Source organism: Garra rufa, chromosome 1, assembly GCF_049309525.1.
Source record: "Garra rufa chromosome 1, GarRuf1.0, whole genome shotgun sequence".
NCBI lineage: Eukaryota > Metazoa > Chordata > Actinopteri > Cypriniformes > Cyprinidae > Garra > Garra rufa.
This window is the reverse complement of record NC_133361.1, coordinates 63837595-63856858: the sequence shown is the minus strand read 5'-3', so window position 1 is coordinate 63856858 and position 19264 is coordinate 63837595. Positions and strand designations below refer to the sequence as shown.

Sequence of the window (19264 nt, the reverse complement as noted above, 5' to 3'; positions counted from 1 at the left end):
GCTATAATGGATAGATTGGAGTGGTGTGATTTGCGGTGATGGTTGTATCAGATGTTTGGACTCTGATTCTGACGGCACCCATTCAGTGCAGAGGATCCATTGGTGAGCCAGTGGTGTAATGCTACATTTCTCCAAATCTGTTGGACGGAAGAAACAAACTCACCTATGTTTTGGATGGAATTTTTTTAGCAAATTGAGAAACATTTCATTATGACTTGTTTTCATTGACTTCTTAAATTTATATTTTATATTCTTAATATATTCTTTATATTTGTTTTGTTTTTTTTCTAATTCACTCTCTAACCTTTCTACTTTTCTTACACTTTTTGCATACTTAAAACAGATTAAATATGCCAATGCAGTAAGTGAAAATGTAATGGTGAAAAACCATGCAATTTTGGTACTATTATTATTTTATTTATGCCACAGAAGAACCCTTTTCAGTCTAAATGGTTCCATAAGAACCTGTAACAGCTCAAGAACCTTTCTGTTTCCCAAAAGGTTCTTTGTGGCGAAAGGAGGTTATTCGGTTTATAAAAAGACAAAAAAAGAGGGTTCTTTAAATAACCTTTGACTGAGTGTATTTTGCTAAAACTATTTTTTAGTCCTCTTTGAAACTTTTTGATATAAATCATGCATCTAGTTTGCACTGAGCCCACTAAATCAGACATTGTGCCTAACATCTCTTTTTGCGTTTCCACATAAAGTCAGTCATGCAAGTTCGGAACAACTTTTCTATTTAATAAAGTTTCACAAAATGTCTATGCACTAAAATACAGTTAGCCATTTATACACACAAACTGTGAGTATTTCCCCTTTCATACGAACAGTAGATACAAGGTGTATTGTTTCCTGAGGCCAAAAGCGGGAAGTGACCTCTAAATGCTGCATGTCTAGTTCCTCTTTGAGCCGGGTTTAAACACACAGCTGTCTGTTCATCAGTCCTGACCTACAGCCATCCTCACACAGATAAGTGCTGCTCTCTCAACACAGCTTTGTTTCACAGATAACAGAGGTTTAGCGCTGCTACAACTGGAGAACAATTGGAGGTATGGGGTTTTTATCTTCGCAACATGTTTGTACAACTATCATTGTTCTTTTGAGACGTAAAGACCGTTGACAGAAGGTAAACATTTGATCGTCAATAAAAGGTTAATATTTAATCCTATTAAACAGTTTTGTAAAGATCTCTGTGTGGAAAACCTTATAAATTAGTAGAATGTTCATGTTGTTCATGATGTTCGTTGAATTCCATTGTGGATACAAAAAAAAGTTCTCAAATATGTGTTATACTTTACAGATATGCTGGTAGCCAAATAATTTTAATGGCCAATGCTTTACAGATATTTTGGTAGAATGTTGGTAGCTCAATAATTTTGATGGCAATTGCAATTCTATTGCATAGACAAAAAAAAAAAAAAAAGTTTCTCAAAAATATATTTAATTCTTTAAAGATATTTTGGTAGCCAACATTGTTTTAATGGCCATTGAATTCCATTGCAGAGGCTAAATGAAATGTTTTTGTGAGTTTTGTTTGGGTCGCTTGACTTGGTCTAAGCTCCTCAGTGTCATGTGAACAAACCTGAGGAGTTTAGAGCAAGTAAAGGGTCTTCTACTAACTCATCCTCTGAAACTGAAGACCACCGATGACATCCCATCCTGGCATGATGAAGATTTTCAAAATCACAATGTCATAACGTCCCCTTTTACCTTATTGTATTTTCCAATAAAGATACACCTGAGCAGCATGAAGCAAATCATTGGTGTTTATTTACAAAAATAAGATTGCAAAGCAACAGCAGATACAGTACACTGTAGCAAAACCGTATGTTCTCCGTAAGGTTGGACCATAGTTGCAGTACTGCAAAAATATAGCTAGAACAGCTCTGAATAAGGTTGCCATAGCAACCACGCTCGCTCTCACAGAGCGAGGCACTGGGAACCGGCTAGTCGACGTACAATTGAGGAACAGAAGTGGAAGACGACGTTAAAAGAAAGAAGTGTAGCTGTGCTTCAAACAAACACTGAGCGACAACTCCACGGCAGAGACAAATGCACACAGAGGAAGTACGGGGTACGGGGACGTGCGGGGGGGGCAGTGCTGGTGCATGTTTTCTCCGTCCGTCAGTGATCCCAGGCTACCTGACACACAAAACTCATGCATTGTGGTTATCAGCTTACCATTCGGGTTCACAATCCTGTTGCAACCTTCTCTAAGGTTTCAATCAGGAAGCAAAAGCTAAACGGCTTTATCTGATTAGGTGGATGTCACCGCTAACAAGCCATTTGATCACAGTATACTGCATTTAGTTGATGCTAAGAATATTTGCAGAATATTGGCTAAGTATTGCTAATATGGCTCATGTAAGATAAAACCCACAGTCTTATCTTCTACACCAGGCAATACAGATTAGCACACAAATGTAACACACTGAAACTGAGGAACATGCCTTTTTTGCTCCCTTAGTTTTATGTAGGAGTACAGATGCATTTTAGGAGAAGTATTCACAGTACTTGGTTCATTTAGAGAGCATTTGTTTCCCTGATAACACACGTACATCTCGGAGATGTCTATTTGATGTCTGTGTTTACATCTGCAAGACGTAGTTTGCTCATCTGCAATACGTCTATTGGATGTTTCCTATCAAATGTCAAATAGACGTCTATTAGATGTCTTCAAGATGTTTATGAATTAGAAAGTATGTAAAATTAAATCTTAAATACGTCTGCAAGATGTCTGTTAAAGATCTCTTGATCTGGAAAGCACCCGCTGTGTACAAACTCATGGCAGACGTCTGTAAGATGTCAGTTTTACGTACATTCTAAACCATAAACATCTTAAAGACATCTAATAGACGTCTATTTGACATCTGATAGGAAACTTCCAATAGACATATTGCAGATGAGCAAACTACGACTTGCAGATGTGAAGGCAGACGTCAAATAGACGTCTCCAAGATGTCTGTTAAAGATCTCTTCATCTGGAAATCTCTTCATCTAAATCGTAAACATCTTAAAGACATCTAATAGATGTCTATTTGACTTCTGTTTCAGATGAGCAAACTAAATCTTGCAGATGTGAATTCAGATGTCAAATAGACATCTCCGAGATGTACGTGTGCTATCATGCTGATGATACACTGGGCAACTTTTTGAGCAATTTTATCGGGCAACTTTTTTTGAGCAATGTTGCTTGGGCACTTTCTCATTGAGAATGGGTAAAACATTCCTATCTGGAAAATTTAGATCTGTTGTGGGCTCTGTATCACACCTGGCTGCCTGTTTACGGCAACATTTGCCAAAGTTGCCCAGCAACATTGCTCAAAAAGTTGCCCAGTGTATCATCAGAATCAGGGTTAGTACAAAAATCAACTAACACAAACCCCTCAGAAACCAGCTTTTTCTGTAACTTACTATATTTTGGTTCCTTAATGTGAAACAAGGATATTAAAGATTTGAGGAGTAGTTCACACGGAAATTAAACTTCAATATCCACTGTATTCGGACTTCAATCCTGCATGACTATCAATCTCATGTGGAGGAATATTTTAAAGAATATGCTTGACACTCTTATAATATGTGAGCCTGGACCACAAAACCAGTTTTAGGTAGCACGGGTACACTCTTAAAAATAAAAGTTGCTTCACGCTGCCAACTTTTTTGTCTAAATGGTTTCTTAAAGAAACTTTAACATCTGAGGAACATTTCCTTTTCACAAAAGGTTCTTTGTGGGCGAAAGAAGGTTCTTCATATTATAAAAAGGTAAGAAAGTTCTTTAAAGAACCTTTGACTGATTGGTTCTTTGTGTAACCAAAAATGTTTCTTCTATGGCATTGCTTGAAGAACCTTTTAGAGCACCTTTACTTTTATGAGTGTATATTTGTAGCAATAGCCAAAATACATTGTATGGGTCAAAATTATCAATTTTTATATTAAAAATTATTAGGATATTAAGATCATATTCTGTGAAGACATTTTGTAAATTTCGTACCCAATTATTTAAAAACTTATTTTTTGATTAGTAATATGCATTGCAAAGAACGTCATTTGGACAACTTTAAAGGCAATTTTCTCAATATTTAGATTTTTTGGCATTCTCAGATTCCAGATTTTCAAATAGTTGTATCTGAGCCAATCCTAACAAACCCTACATCAGTGGAAATCTTATTTATTCAGCTTTAAGATAATATATTAATCTCAATTTAAAAAAAAATAATAATAATATTTATGGTTATGGTTTGGTGGTCCAGGTTCAAATATTACCAAAAACAGACTGTTTGCCTTTTGTGTTCCACAGACATACTAGTTTAGAATTATATAAAATTAGTAAATATGAAATAAATTCCATTTTTGGATGAACCAACCCTTTCATTTTGAGGGAACTATGGCACAACTAAACCGAAATCAACCAGGAATACTGGTAAGCAGTGAAACCATCAGTTTTTTAATAGTAGAAGGTAATATTTTACAATAAGGTTCGATAGTTTTTCGATAGTCGATAGCATTTGGATAATAAAATCACAAGTTACTGACAAAATTAATGTACCATGAAGTAACATGAAAAACGACCGACTGTATTTTTACTAACATTAACTAATGTTAACAAATGACACTTATTGTAAAGTAATAAATACTGTAACAAATTAATTGCTCATTGCTAGTTAATATCAGTTAATGCGTTATCTAATATTAACCAATGAAACCTTATTGTAAAGTTTTACCAGTAGATCTAAGACTGCCGATTTTACTGCAGAGTCTTCAAGTCTTCAATTATTTTAGACTTCATTAACAACATTATTTGGCAATGGAAGTTTATTTGAACTGTTTTGCAGAATAAAAAAAGGGTTTATTTAAGAAATGAAGGTGATTATAGTTTTTGATCTGCTGGGAATGAGGCACACCTCTCAATTGTGTAAGAGGGGAAATATTTCCCTAATCTCTACACCTCACCTTTGTCTCTAATGTGTCTAAATGGTTTGCTGGCTAGTCGTCTACTGTAATATTGCGGAACAGGTAGGCCATGGACTCGCCGTTGTGAATGCGTCGGATAGCCTCAGCCAGGATCATACTAACATCCACTGTCTTGATCTTAGGACACTGGAGTTTTTGCACCTCATGAGGGACAGTGTTGGTCACCACCACCTGAAAGACCATAAAGATATCACAAACATTTGGTCAAAATTTAATACTTACATACAGTATGTCACAAAAGTGAGTACACCCAGCCAAGTTTCTGGAGGGAAGGCATCATGTTCTGCTTCAGAATGTACAGTACATAATGGAATCCATGTTTCCCTCAATGAACTGCAGCTCCCCAGCACCAGCAGCACTCATGCAGCTCCAGACCATGATGCTACCACATCCATTATGCTTGACTGTAGGCAAGACACAATTTTCTTTGTACTTCTCAACAGGGCATCACCACACATGCTGGACACCATCTGAGCCAAAAAAGTTTATCTTATAGTCTCATCAGACCACAGGACATGGTTCCAGTAATTCATGCTCTTGGACAGGTTGTCTTCAGCAAACTGTTTGCAGGCTTTCTTGTGAGCCAGCTTCAGATGAGGCTTCCTTTTGGGATGATGCCTATGCAATAGTGGTGCAACGGATCACAAAACTCACGGTTCGGATCATATCACGGATCGGATCAGCAAAAAACTAACAAAACAATTTTTTTTTTTTTTTTTAATAATTACTGAATGCTAACTTTAAGTACTTCTAATCCACAGCAAAAACTACTAGCTGAAATAATAAAGTCAATTACAAAAATGTAAAATAGTAGTAAAATAACTAGTGCTTCTCACTGCAGGTATTTATAGGACGCTGTCTTTTTAAGGCCTAATGCACGTCTCTAATACTGGCACGCATCTTTCTCAGCTGTTTCGGTTCACTGAAGACATAACCGACTGGGTTTACCAGAATACCACAAAGTAGTTTTAAAGAGGAATCAATCTGTGAATCACGCATTTGAATCACGCATTTGAATCACGCATTTGAATCACGCATTTGAATCACGCATTTGAATCACGCATTTGAATCACGCATTTGAATCACGCATTTGAATCACGCATTTGAATCACGCATTTGAATCACGCATTTGAATCACGCATTTGAATCACGCATTTGAATCTCTCTCTCTCTCTCTCTCTCTCTCTCTCTCTCTCTCTCCTCTCTCTCTCTCTCTCTCTCTCTCTCTCTCTCTCTCTCTCTCTCTCTCTCTCTCTCTCTCTCTCTCTCTCTCTCTCTCTCTCTCTCTCTCTCTCTCTCTCTCTCTCTCTCTCTCTCTCTCTCTCTCTCTCTCTCTCTCTCTCTCTCTCTCTCTCTCTCTCTCTCTCTCTCTCTCTCTCTCTCTCTCTCTCTCTCTCTCTCTCTCTCTCCTCTCTCTCTCTCTCTCTCTCTCTCTCTCTCTCTCTCTCTCTCTCTCTCTCTCTCTCTCTCTCTCTCTGTATGTGCGGCAGCGGTTTAAAAAGAAAAAAAGAGAAAGAAAGAAACAGCGCGCGTGTTCTCTTTTGCTGCAGCAGTTTAACTAGTTTGAATGGGTAAATTGGCAAGACAAAACATGTGAAGGTAAGTAACTGCTGATGGACATCCACCACATTCTCAGGAAATAATGTCCTGAATCAGAATCAGGATGAGGCATCTACTTCTCAGTGGATGTTCAGAGCTGAAAGACTCACTTCGTCTATGGCGGACTCCTCGATGAGGCGCGGGGCGTCTGCAGACAAGAGGCCATGGGTGGCCATGATGTAGATCTTATAAGCTCCTCTCTCTTTCAGAATCTCAGCTGCTGCCACAAAGTCTTCTACATCATCTATAATGTCATCCTACATGATGAAAACAACGTGAATTGGTCATACCAATCAAAAATTACGTCACACTGATAACTAGTCAAAAAACGTTGGCGTTTCTTACGACAATGATGGCGATGCGGCCTCCAACATCTCCGACAACAGTGATGGGTGGTTTCTCCTTGGCCATCATCACTATAAACACAAAAATCGACTAGTTGTTCACATCATTTCAAGAAAATGTTTTCAGACCAAGAGCCCAATCAATCACATTCCATCATCAGAGTAGATTGGGTAAGATGGGTTCAAGTTTATGCAATGGCCTAGAAGTTTAGGCAATGGCCCAACCAACCCATATATTTACAATTATCATTTAATCATTTGAAAAGTCCTGCATGGACCCAATTACATTTTTTACAACACTAGGTTATTTCTTAGAGAACGCTTCCCATTTTACCCCACCTACAATTCAATCCAAATAAGAATGGAAAAACTCATGCCATGCAGAAATCAAAATGATCATCTCTTGGTCCCCAATATACCCAATCATAGAGGCGAAACATCTAGAGGTTTACACTAAGAGTCAGTGCAGGAAACTACACATCAAATCAATCCTCGAGTCAACATGACAGACTCCAGGACGTCGCTGTAATTCAGGAAAAGGGCTAATGTCATTCATCCAGAGGAAGGACACAGGAACACAGCCAGAACACACACTTCGATTCAAGTAAACATGAGAGAGGAAGACTGGTGGGTCGATTTAAGAATACAAGGGGGTTAAAGGAGTTATGCATGCCTTCAACACATGCCTTTCAGACCCACAAAGCTGTTACACATTTACACCTTTAATCTTACAGGTTAATGAAGCTTACAGACCATCCATCGCTCCTATCATATTCAATAGGCCACTACTTTAAACTGTTCCGTAAAACTGTAAAATGGCATCTTTGAAGGGAATCGTTCACAGAGGACAGTTTTCTTGACTTGGAATGAGCTACAGTGGATGAAGCCCAATGAACGCACCAGTCACATAGACCAAACTGTATTTTTCTTAGGGATGGGTGATGTTTTTTTAATAAATAAATAACAACTGCAACTCCAAATGCATTGTTTATACAAAACATTTAATGTTAATAACCTATTACTGGACTTTTAGGCAATTTGAATTAGAATTGCCTTCTGGAATCTGATGGTGCAAAAAATATTGAGAAAATCGCCTTTAAAGTTGTCCAAATCAAGTTTTTAGCAATGCATATTACTAATTAAAAATTAAGTTGTGTTATATTTACTGTAGTAAATTTACTAAATATCTCCACAGAACATGATCTTTACTTAATATCCTAATGATTTTTGGCATAAACTAAAAAGTTTATGATTTGTATTTTTCACAGTGTGAGAACATATGTGGCATGACAGTGCAATTGCTTGTCGGAAAAAAAGCAACAGTAACTAAGGACAGTGGGTCTTTGCGAAGGGTCAACTGAGTGAAATTATTGAATAAAGTATGGCTAAACTACAAGTAAACATCAACAGAGCTGTTAAAAAAATTATGGTAAAGTGGTAACATTAATGGCTGTTGTCTGTTTAAATGCCAGTCAGTAGACTATCAATAATTTAAAAAAAAAAAAAAGAAGAAGAAGAAATACCAGAGATGCAAAGCAAGATGACTTCTGTGAACGGCCCCAACAAGTGCTGATAGCGTACAATAGCAAATTTGAAGTCTGACAATAAATTTGTATTAAGTTTTCTAAATACTGTCCTCTCTGTGTACTTCTACAAGCTTATGTTTATAAAACCCTTATGCTTTTTAAAATCAACCCTGTATAAAAAAAAATCTAACTCTACACTGTAAGAACTCTCAGTGAACACCTTCCTCTATTTATTTAAGGTCATGTGTTTTCAAGACAATGCAGGGGCCTTAGTTACAAGCAGCTAGAAGTCTACCATTTAAAACCTCTAGTCTAGGGGTTTTCATAAGCAGGCATGGAGTGTTGATTGGCAAGATGAGCCTGGATCACAAATAAAGGCATTTCTCTCTGACAGACATTCAATGGTTCCATTTCTGAACGATGGTAATTACATGGAATTTGAAAAGAAGCACTTCATTTGAGGCTTCTTAGTTCTGTTTGACCTAAAGCACTCTGAAGCTTAGACATCCATTTTCGTTACCATTATTAGGTATAATTTTTCAGGCTGGGCAGTATATCGGTAGATATATAAACAAATCGACTATTTTACAATGGCTTCTAGTGATCAAAATTTAGAGTCATAAATCATGTTTATTTAAGCACAGTCAAGCCTGAAATTATTCACACCCCTGGCAAATTCTGACTTAAAGTTACTTGTATTCAACCAGCGAGTTTTTTTGACCGGAAAGGACACAGGCTTCTCCTAAAAGATAATACGACGATGTACAAGAGGCATCACTGTGGAAATAAATATTTCTCAGCTTTTATTTACATTTGAACAAAAAGTGTCATGTCCGAAATTATTCATAGCCTTTTCAAACTGTCACAGTCTATGGGAAAATCTAAAGTTCTATACCATTCCAAATAGTCCAAGCTGTTCTAAAGCATCCTAATTACCCTGATTCATTGGGAACAGCTGTTTTAATCAACTCAACAGGTGAAAAACAGAAGCTCTCCACTGTTGGTTTGTGGACAGTCATGGCTAAGACAAAGGAGCTCACTGAGGACCTGCGGCTGCGCATTGTAGCTGCTCACAAGTCAGGAAAGGGCTATAAGACCATATCTAAATGTTTTGAAGTTCCAGTGGCTACAGTGCAAAGTATTATTAAAAAATACAAGACATTCCGCACTGGGAAAAAAAAAAAGTACGTGGTCGGAAGCCAAATCTGACACCTGTGCTGGCCAGGAGGATAGTGAGAGAAGTAAAAAAAGATCACAAGGATCACGACCAAGGCCATCCTGATGAATCTGGGCTCTGCTGGTGGCAACATCTCAAGGCAGACAGTCCAACGGACACTGCACACCGCAGACCAAGGAGGACACCACTTCTCCAGATAAGGCACACAAAAGCCTGGTGGGCCTGTGCAAATGCTCATCTGGACAAAGAAGACGCCAACTGGTCTTCTGTTTTATGGTCAGATGAAACAAATTTAATTGTTTGGCCACAATGATGTAGCCTTCTTTTGGCATAAAAAAGGAGAAGCCTTCAAACCTAAGAACACCATCCCCACTGTCAAACATGGTGGTGGGAACCTAATGTTTTGGGGGTATTTTTCAGCCGGTGGACCAGGGAACCTAATCACAGTAAATGGCACCATGAAAAAGGAGCAATACATCAAAATTCTCAACAACAACATCAGGCAGTCTGCAGAGAAACTTGGCCTTGGGCACCAGTGGACATTTCAGCTTGACAACGATCCAAAACACACAGCAAAAGTGGTGAAGAACTGAAACCTGAAAGAGTTGGAGCTCATCGCTAAAGATGAATGGGCAAAAATACCAGTGGAGACATGCAAAAAGCTGGTCAGCAATTATAGGAAGCGTTTGATTGCTGTAATATCCTGTAATAGCTTTTCTATCGATTATTGAGAAGGGTATTCATGCCACTTTTTGTTCAAATGTAAATAAAAGCTGAGAAATATTTTTTTTTTCACAATGATGCCACTTGTACATTGTCTTATCATTTGGGAGAAGCCTGTGTCATTTCTGGTCAATTAAAAAAAAAAACCTTGCTGGTTGAATAAAAGTAACTTTAAGTCAAAATTTGCCAGGGGTATGAATAATTGCAGGCTTGACTGTAGTTATGTATAAGATAAAGCACCTTTAATTTGTAATACAGTAAACTAAGGGATTTGCACAAAACTAGTCAATAGGACATGGTTATTAAAACATAAACTATATATACATATGTGAAACTGTGTCAGAACAAATTCATCTTGACAATGTAAGATAACTTTGATAGAAAGGTATGTAATGGATTACAATCAACCAAAAATTTAGACAACCGTTAGTATGACAATATTTACAGAACTACCAATACTTCGTTGACCAATTACCAATCAATGCTTAATTTTGTTCAGTCTGTGGTGTAAAAAAGGTCGCATTAGCAATTAAATTAAAAAAAAAAAAAGCAAAACATAGTCAGGTCAAAGTATCTGAATAATTTTTGATTGCAAATGTTTATCAATTTTACTGGTAGCCCACTGTATGAAGAATGTTTTAGTAAAATAAGTCACAGTTTACTTTATGTTGCTGTCCTCACTTACAAAAATGAAGTATAGTGTCCTGCACCAACTAGTAAAAAAATTATCAAAAACTATATCTGGTGTCTGAATAATTTTTGGTTTGACTGTATATGTGATATATGCCATAAGCATGACAAAAAATACCTGTATTGTGATATTTTGGATATACCACCCACCCCTACTCTTTATAATCGTTTATAATTATATTATTAAAATAATATAATACATTTTAACTGCTCTTCTTATAACAGTGAGAAAAAGTCTAAATGGGTTTACTTGTGGTAAATAAAGTGCTTCAGAGTGCTGGGATCACAGACACTGAGAGACCTCAGCCACTGCACGCATGCAATAGGAACCATTTTAGCGTGTTCACTGCTGTGATCGGTAGCAAATAGAGTTAACCATCATACTTGGGAGCTCTATGCCTGGGAACGGAGCTTGTTGTTTGCCTATTACCAATAAATAAACATCACGTTAAACAAAAATCCACACACAAATGATAGAACATACAACAAGACATGAAACCAGGACTTCAACAATCCTTATTAAACCTCAAGGAAATACATTTTTAAAAGCTTTCAAGTAAACTTTTCTCAGTTCCATTGCATTTAGCACTTTCAGATTGAGGGAGGATCTTTTCAGGATTGTCAAAGTCCATACAAAAACCATAAATGTACATAGAGCTACTTGGAGGGAACTCGTCTCAGGCAATGTGTGAGTAAACAAAGGCCAAGACACATATCTCGCAGTGTATTTGTGAAATTGTGATCTTATTAATGCTCTTCTAGACTGGGGTAACTGTGTGCTCAGGGTAAGACAAGGTAAGTGAGAATCTTAAAAGCTAGAACAATTAGCGTAATAACATAATAACTGTGTCTCAAAACCTACATGACTGACTCATCTATTTCACTTATTTGTTCGTGTCCATCTAAACACACCAGAACTAAACTGTTCATCATGGAATATAATTCTCGTTACAGAAAATAACGTTTTGCAATGCTTCAGACAGATCTTTTTGAATATCAAGGCCATACAGTGTGAAGCACTGTTGATTATCTGAAATTAAAGTCACCAAATATTGATTATTGCTTAAATACTGAAGCAAGTTGCTGCGCTTTAACTACACTCTTAAAAATAAAGGTGCTTTAAAAGGTTCTTCACAGCGATGCCATAGAAGAATCATTTTTGGTTCCACAAAGAACCATTCAGTCAAAGGTTATTTAAAGAACCATCTCTTACCGTTTTATAATCTGAAGAACCTTCTTTTGTCACATAGAACTTTTTGTGAAACAGAAAGGTTCTTCAAACGTTAAAGGTTCATTATGGAACCATTTAGACAAAAAGGGTTCTTCTATGGTATTGTGAAGCACCTTTATTTTTAAGAGTGTATTTGGACCACTAGATAGAGCCAAAATGCCAGAAATTTAAAACTAAGACCTCATGTTGGCACATTTGTGTACAGCTATAACTCGTCTAAGGGTGAAAAATGTTCTGGTTTTCATGACTGATCAATCCTGTCACTTGAGTATTTGTTTTCTAGGATTGCTCAATAGGTTTGGGACAGAACAGAGGAGACTCTGCTGTCCAAGTGGCTCATTTTAGTAGGTTTTGAGACAAAGTCTGTGTAAACATCTAGAGACAGAGATAAATGAATGGGGGAAGGTTAACTTGACCTGTCTTGAACTCCTTAATCTCCAGAATCAGCCATTTTGCAGGCTGAACGCTGCAATCGAACCCTTAATTAAAAGGCTCATTGCATAAACTCAGCTAAAACTTGAAAAAACTTGATTTTCCACCCCAAAATCAAAAGGAAAAGTAAACATATTTTTGTAAGTTCACTTTGGAGAAACACTGCACTTTTTTTGCAAAGTGGTATTATTTTCATGACAGTTCTGTACATTCAATTGCTTTTGTACTTTTTGTTAGTTTAATATTTCATTTTTTTATTACAGTCATGAGAATGAAATTACTAAATACTAAAGCTTTATTACTTAAAAATAGCATTACCTACTGTTACTTTCTTTTGATTTTAGAGGTGAAATACAATCACAAAATGTTGTGTGAGAGTTTCGAGAAGCCCAATCTGTTGTCTTTCGGATCTAGTTTGTGTTTATAACCTGGTTCAACCTCTTAATACCATTAAGGCATAGTCACTAGGTTGAAGCTGCTGGGATGTGCAGCAACAACCTACAGATCTACAGTGTAGTGGCACTTACATGGCAACTCCAAGCCAGAGTGACCAAATGTGTTGCGGACACATGGAGGAGAATGCCGCCCATCTGCCATGTCTGACTCTGAACACTGAGCTTCCCCATGCATGACGGCCAGACCAAGACGCAGGCGCTCTGCATACGACTGAGCCCTGAAGAGAAAGGAGACATATAGAGAATTTTCTTATGGTCTTGTTGGAAGGTGAACCTTCTGCCCAGTCTGAGGTTCTAAATGCTCTGGACTGGGTTTTCATTAAGGCTCTCAATATTTTGGTGCATTGAGCTTTTCTTCTAATCTGATGAGTCCCTCAGGCACTGGGGTGGTACTCCGTAGGTCAAGGGTGTGGAACCTTGATCCTCGAGGGCCGGTGTCCCTTCAGAGTTTAGCTCCAACCCTGAAAAAAAAATACCAACCTGTATCCTGAAGACCTTGATTAGCTTGTTCAGGTGTGTTTGCTTAGGCTTGGAGCTAAACTCTGCAGGGACACCTGCCCTCGAGGATCAAGGTTCCCCACCCCTGCTGTAGGTGATGAGCAGTGCCTGGTTTCCCTCAAACATGATGCTTGGAATTAAGGTTCATCAGCGCAGAGCACCATGTTTTTGGAATTTTTTAAGCAAATTCCAAGTGTTTTTACTGAGGAGAGGATTGAGTCTTGCCATACCACCATAAAGTCCAGATTGGTGGAGTGTTGCAGTGATGTTTGTCCTTCTGTAAGTTTCAATGCTCAACTGGAGTGACTATCAGATTCTTGGTCACCAATTGCTCAGTTTGGCCTTGTTTGACCTCAGGACTTGGTTTTTGCTCTGATATGCATTTTAGCTGTTAGACCTTTTATTAAGACATTATTATGAATGCTCCAGAGCTACATTTCAACTGTCCCAGATAAGGGTATGAATACTTATGCAATGGAATCATTTTTTGTTTGTTTTTCAATAGATTTGCAAAGATGTTAAAAACTTGCTTTTTGCTTTGCCATTATGGTGTATGGAGTGTAGAATGATGTGGAAAAAAGGTAATTTAAATCCATTTAACATAATTTAAAGCAGCAACATAAAATGTAAAAAAAAAAAAAAGTAGGGGTATGAAAATTTTCGCAAGGCACTGTATGACAAACACAGCACAATTCCAGGAGCTGTTACCTTTTTGCAGCAGATGGGGACTTGGCGACAATTATAGCGTTTCTATAATCAGGAATCTACACAAACAAAAAAATGGGAAGAACAAAAAATTATACTGTTTTTGTCTATTTTCTTTTTGCATATATATAAAAAAGTTAAGTTAATGGCTGTAAATGCTGCCTACCTCCTCCTGAATGTACTGCAGCAGGAATGGAGAAGCTCGCAGATTGTCAACAGGGAATGTAAAGAAGCCCTGGATCTCTTTTTGGTGCAAATCCATGGTGATTATATGAGCCAGACCTATTTAACATTGCAAATTGTTAAAAACTGCTGAAATACTCTGGATCATAATGGTATAATATATAACCATATCACCAAAAAGTTTAGACACTTTGGACATTGTTTATTTTATTAAATGCTAAATTGCTAAGAATTAGTCACTGAAAACCAATATAAATTATTTGTATGTATGAATTTGTTTTCAGTCAACTAAAATGATTTTTAAAATGTATATTTTAAATGTGAGGCAGAGAGTCAAAAATAAGCAGTCACCTAGTGTTTAGCATGCACGTATAGTAATCCATGTGTCTGAGTGTTACTGTGAAACAGAAGGAGGAGCAAGAAGTCGTCATAAGCCATTACCTGCTTTAGCCAACATGGATGCAAGCAGTTTGCACACTATAGATCCTCTCTTCCTCATCTTACACTGTTTACTGTAGGGGAAGTATGGAATCACGCCGATGATGTTCTTGGCACAGGAGGTCTTTAGTGCATAGGCCATAATCAGCAGCTCCATAATAGCAGTGTTGACATCTCTGACAGACACAGACAAATGGACTTTAGCTAACTGTTCTAAAGCGCTTCAAGGCCAGCTGAGAACAGCATTCTGAGACATGCAATTTAGCAAAAAGGTAAGATGCCCTGAAGACTTTCCTTTGCACAGAGATCAGAAATGTCACTTATCAAATAATATCATTATCTTTCAAATTCTAATAAATAAACTAATAAAACGAAATAGTACTAATAAAGTGCAGCACATGCACGGCATGCAATGTCTGTGGCAACTTTAATATTTGAATGGATACTATGACAAAGTTACCGCTTTCCTTATTCGTAGCATTTTTTTTTCCATGATTATATGATTGACCTAAAGAATGAAAGCTATACAATACATTTGGAAAATTATTAGATATATCACGCTGATAGATACTATGGGTGTGAAAATACGCTTAAGTTTACGAGACGAAACAAAATACAGATTCTTGATTCACTAGAACGTGTCAATATTTTAATACTATTTGCAAGAAAAAAAAATGTGATTGCAAACCCAAACAACACATTCAATAAAAGAGAGAACAATATAATGCAAGCACTATCAAAGGTTTCAAGTACCTTTACAGACAAAATTGCTATTTTCAAGGGTTTTCCAGGCCTTAAATTTAAAAACGTCAAATTTAAGCACTTCAAGCTCTTTAAGCAACTGAATTATATTCATAATTTGTGTTCTGAAGATGAACAGAGGTCTTACAGGTTTGGAAGAACATGAGGGTGACAAAATTTTCATCTTTGGGTAAACTAGCCCTTTTATAAGCATGCAGATCTCATATCCTAAATCAAATTCACTGGCTCTCTTACCTGGGAATGGTTTGGATGATGAAGATTGTTTGGCCTCTCACAGACTCTTTAATCTCAACTCGTGTTTCTGTCAGATAAAAGCAAAAAGATTCGCATTATAAAGATAAGTTGATTATTTAGTTTACACAAATCTGTGTGGGTCAACCAAAAGAAAATGCAATATAATTTACCCCAAAATATTAATACACAGAGACGTAAATCTCTGACAAGCTACGCCATATCGAGCTTAATATCAATTACTACCCAGCTCTGCATACTGTATGTTTTTTTTTTTGCCTCACAAACATAAACATTAGGTCTTATTCAATAAGCATGCATATACTTTTATTTGTTAATAAAATTTATGTATTTGTGTAATATATATATATATATATATATATATATGTACATACACAGCTTGAGTTGTGAGGTTTCTCTGTATAAAGATGCTGTAATCTAAATGTACATCTGGCTAATCAGAGGTCTGTAATCTGAGGCTCTATCCACCTTATTTTCAATGCGGAAGTAAGCTGTTTTCTGGTAATGTGCAAGACGTCCAATTCATAAGCCGCCGTAGGGAAATAATGAAAAGAATAATGCAGTGCACTAAATGTTAAAACTGTTTACAGCACAAACCGTTGTGTTAATAATTAAGACAATACATTAAAATAATATGGCAAGGCACACTAACAAGTGTGTTTTGTACAGCTAAAAACAGCTGGAAGCAGATGACAACGGAAGCCAGACACATTAAATTAACAAATGGCCCAGTCTTACGGGAAAATAGAGGTGGATAAAAGGTTGCTTGAACTGGTTTTGAAGACGGCACTCCTGGCATTATTTGAGAATCTGTCAGATGGGTCTTTAGAGAGCGTCATACGTTTATTGAGAGTCACGAAAGGCTATAAAGTAATGGCTGTGCAGAAAACCCTTATATGGAGATGCTTTGGGCACACAGTCGCTCATTAGACATACTCCAAATTCATTAGCATTAGATCAAGGTTAAGAACAAATTCATTGTGTGTTGTGAATTCGACAAGAGATTTTTCATATTATTAATGAATGAGACCGGATGCATTTTGTGTGTTGTTCTGAACACATTGTTATGAATTGTGCTGATTTGAAGACAGATTAAGCCTCAGAAGGAACAGATCGGCAAATCAAATACCAGCAATGAGAATGAGATTTTCACATCTAATTAGATCCACGTAAAAAACAACAGGGTGCCAAGGGTCACGCTGTCAACAACAGAGTATCAGTGTAAATAAAGCATTATTGATCACCTCTGTTTGACTCCTGGTAAACAACAGATTTCCCCAGCTCGACTCCAAGACGCCTGTGCAAACACAAGGAGAAAATCAACACAGGTAAGCAAAATGTTTCTTAGCATGAAAGTCACTTTGAAGCAGAGCTGCATGACAACCCGATTAAACAGATTGTATTATTTCAGTCAGTTTGCAATGAATGCTGACTGTTTTCAAGAGCAGTCAGTCACATGCACAGCTTATGTGATGAATAGCCCACTGTTCACTATTCCTGCTCTTTTAGTGCAGTGAAAACATTGCATTTACTTTATCCACACTAAGTACACTTAAATACAGACGTCCATAAAGATACTTTATAGATTAATTATTTCAGTTATCAGTTCAAATCCTCGTAGTCTACGTTTTCTGCAGCTGGCAGGAATATTTTTTACAAATTCGACATCAAAATAATGACATGAGGAAACAGGCCAAGCTGTTGTTCGTTCTGTTGATCTCCAGGCCAAAATCTCACTGTACATTCATGGAACATTTAGAACAGCATCTCAAATCAAAATCCGTGTTAAATATTGAGTAGTTGGGTGTAGGATACTTACTCAGTAATCTTCTTAGAGAGTTCAGTACACGCGGGCGTAGAGTTGGCCGAGAAAACGCGATAACCACTTTTAGCCACGTTCATGATCAACTATCTAATGGTCAATACCAAATCTAAGAGGTATAGTTGTCTAAGGCTAGAAGTTCGCTTGGTTTTACCGCTGTCTTATATATGAACGCGAATGATGTCTATTTAAGAAGTCCAACGGCTGCTCTCTGCAAGTTTACTGTGGTTTCCAAACAACCAGCCGATTTCTTCTGCGCGAGTTCCGCTGCTGACCACTCACTACAGCCGCCTGCTGGCTGGAAGATCACAGCTTCCCACATAATGCCTCTGGGACGTTAACGTGGCTTAACGTACGTAAAAAAACGACCAGGGAACCCCAAATTTCTGTCAAACCTTCCTTGTATTAAATACTAACTACTGTCAAAATAACGAGCCCTTATTCCACAGATAAAATGAACAATATCACGTTAATTACGTCAATTATAAGGAAACAGTTTAACGTGATATTATTCACTTTATCTGTGGAATAAGGGCTTGTTGTTTTGACAGTATAGTTACTGTTTGTTACAAGTAAGGTTTGACAGAAATTTGTGGGGTTTGCTGGTCGTTTTTTACGTAGGCTACGTTAAGCGTTTTTCACGTTAAGCGTTTTAGAACGTCACATGACTCTCCGTAATGTTCCACAATCCACGCATCAGGGAACTGTGATTAGTCCTAGGCTATATTATTTATTAATATGATAAATGCACCGGATTATACGCAGATGATGGGTTCATGTGGAAAAGAGCAAGGAATATCTTTTAATATGGTTAATTCAATAAGTAGTTGAAAAATGGTCATTAGAATGGGGATACAGATTCACAAAATCTAAAACATGTAACCAGATATTTACAAGGAAAAACATTAAAGAGAAAAAATTCTGAAATTATGGGGTGTCAAAGAGGTGTCAAAATTTAGGTATCTAGGACTGTGGTTTGATGACAAATTAACCTGGACGGATTATCCCTGGACATTTAACCTGGACATCAAAATTTTGTCCATTTTTATTTATTTATTTATTTATTTATTTTTTATTTATGTTTTTTGTTATAAGCGTGCCTATGTTAATGCCAACTGCGTACATTTTGGCTCAGGTAATTTTATTGAAATTTTAATATTTCACCATCATTTCCTTCAAAAAATAAATTATACCCTCTGTACAAAAAATACTCACACTCAGGACCTTGAGGACAAAAGTGTCCACATTGAAACCCATTTAAACTGCAATTTTTTCAACCCAGGGGCATTTGACTATAAAATGATGCAATATTTAGGATTTTTCGTTTTCACCCAAACACACAATTTAATCCTTGATTGCACTTTTTCATTTGTTATTATTTTTACAGAGATAAAAGGTGAGCTTGAATTTGATGTAGAAGTTCAGAAGCCCCTAAACACATTGGGTTTTTTTTTTT

The 19264-nt window shown here is 37.0% G+C and overlaps 1 protein-coding gene across 3 annotated transcripts; it reads right to left on the bottom strand.

Moving 5' to 3' along the window:
• Positions 1–1748: 1748 nt before the first annotated feature.
• Positions 1749–18050, bottom strand: prpsap1 (phosphoribosyl pyrophosphate synthetase-associated protein 1). 3 transcript variants are annotated; one of them, XM_073843589.1, is made up of 12 exons: positions 17806–18050; positions 17231–17283; positions 15969–16035; positions 14976–15148; positions 14518–14633; positions 14355–14410; positions 13221–13366; positions 11415–11453; positions 6916–6986; positions 6681–6827; positions 4951–5142; positions 1749–2142 (listed from the first exon to the last, which is right to left on the bottom strand). In XM_073843589.1, the coding sequence occupies exons 1-11, from the start codon at positions 17886–17888 to the stop codon at positions 4984–4986; spliced, it is 1110 nt and encodes a 369-aa protein (XP_073699690.1). In that variant the 5' UTR covers positions 17889–18050; the 3' UTR covers positions 1749–2142; positions 4951–4983. The 3 variants fall into 3 exon arrangements, with proteins under 3 accessions (XP_073699690.1, XP_073699683.1, XP_073699696.1); XM_073843582.1 differs by having other exon boundaries at positions 1749–5142; XM_073843595.1 differs by lacking the exon at positions 11415–11453 and having other exon boundaries at positions 1749–5142.
• Between the last annotated feature and the right edge of the window lie 1214 nt (positions 18051–19264).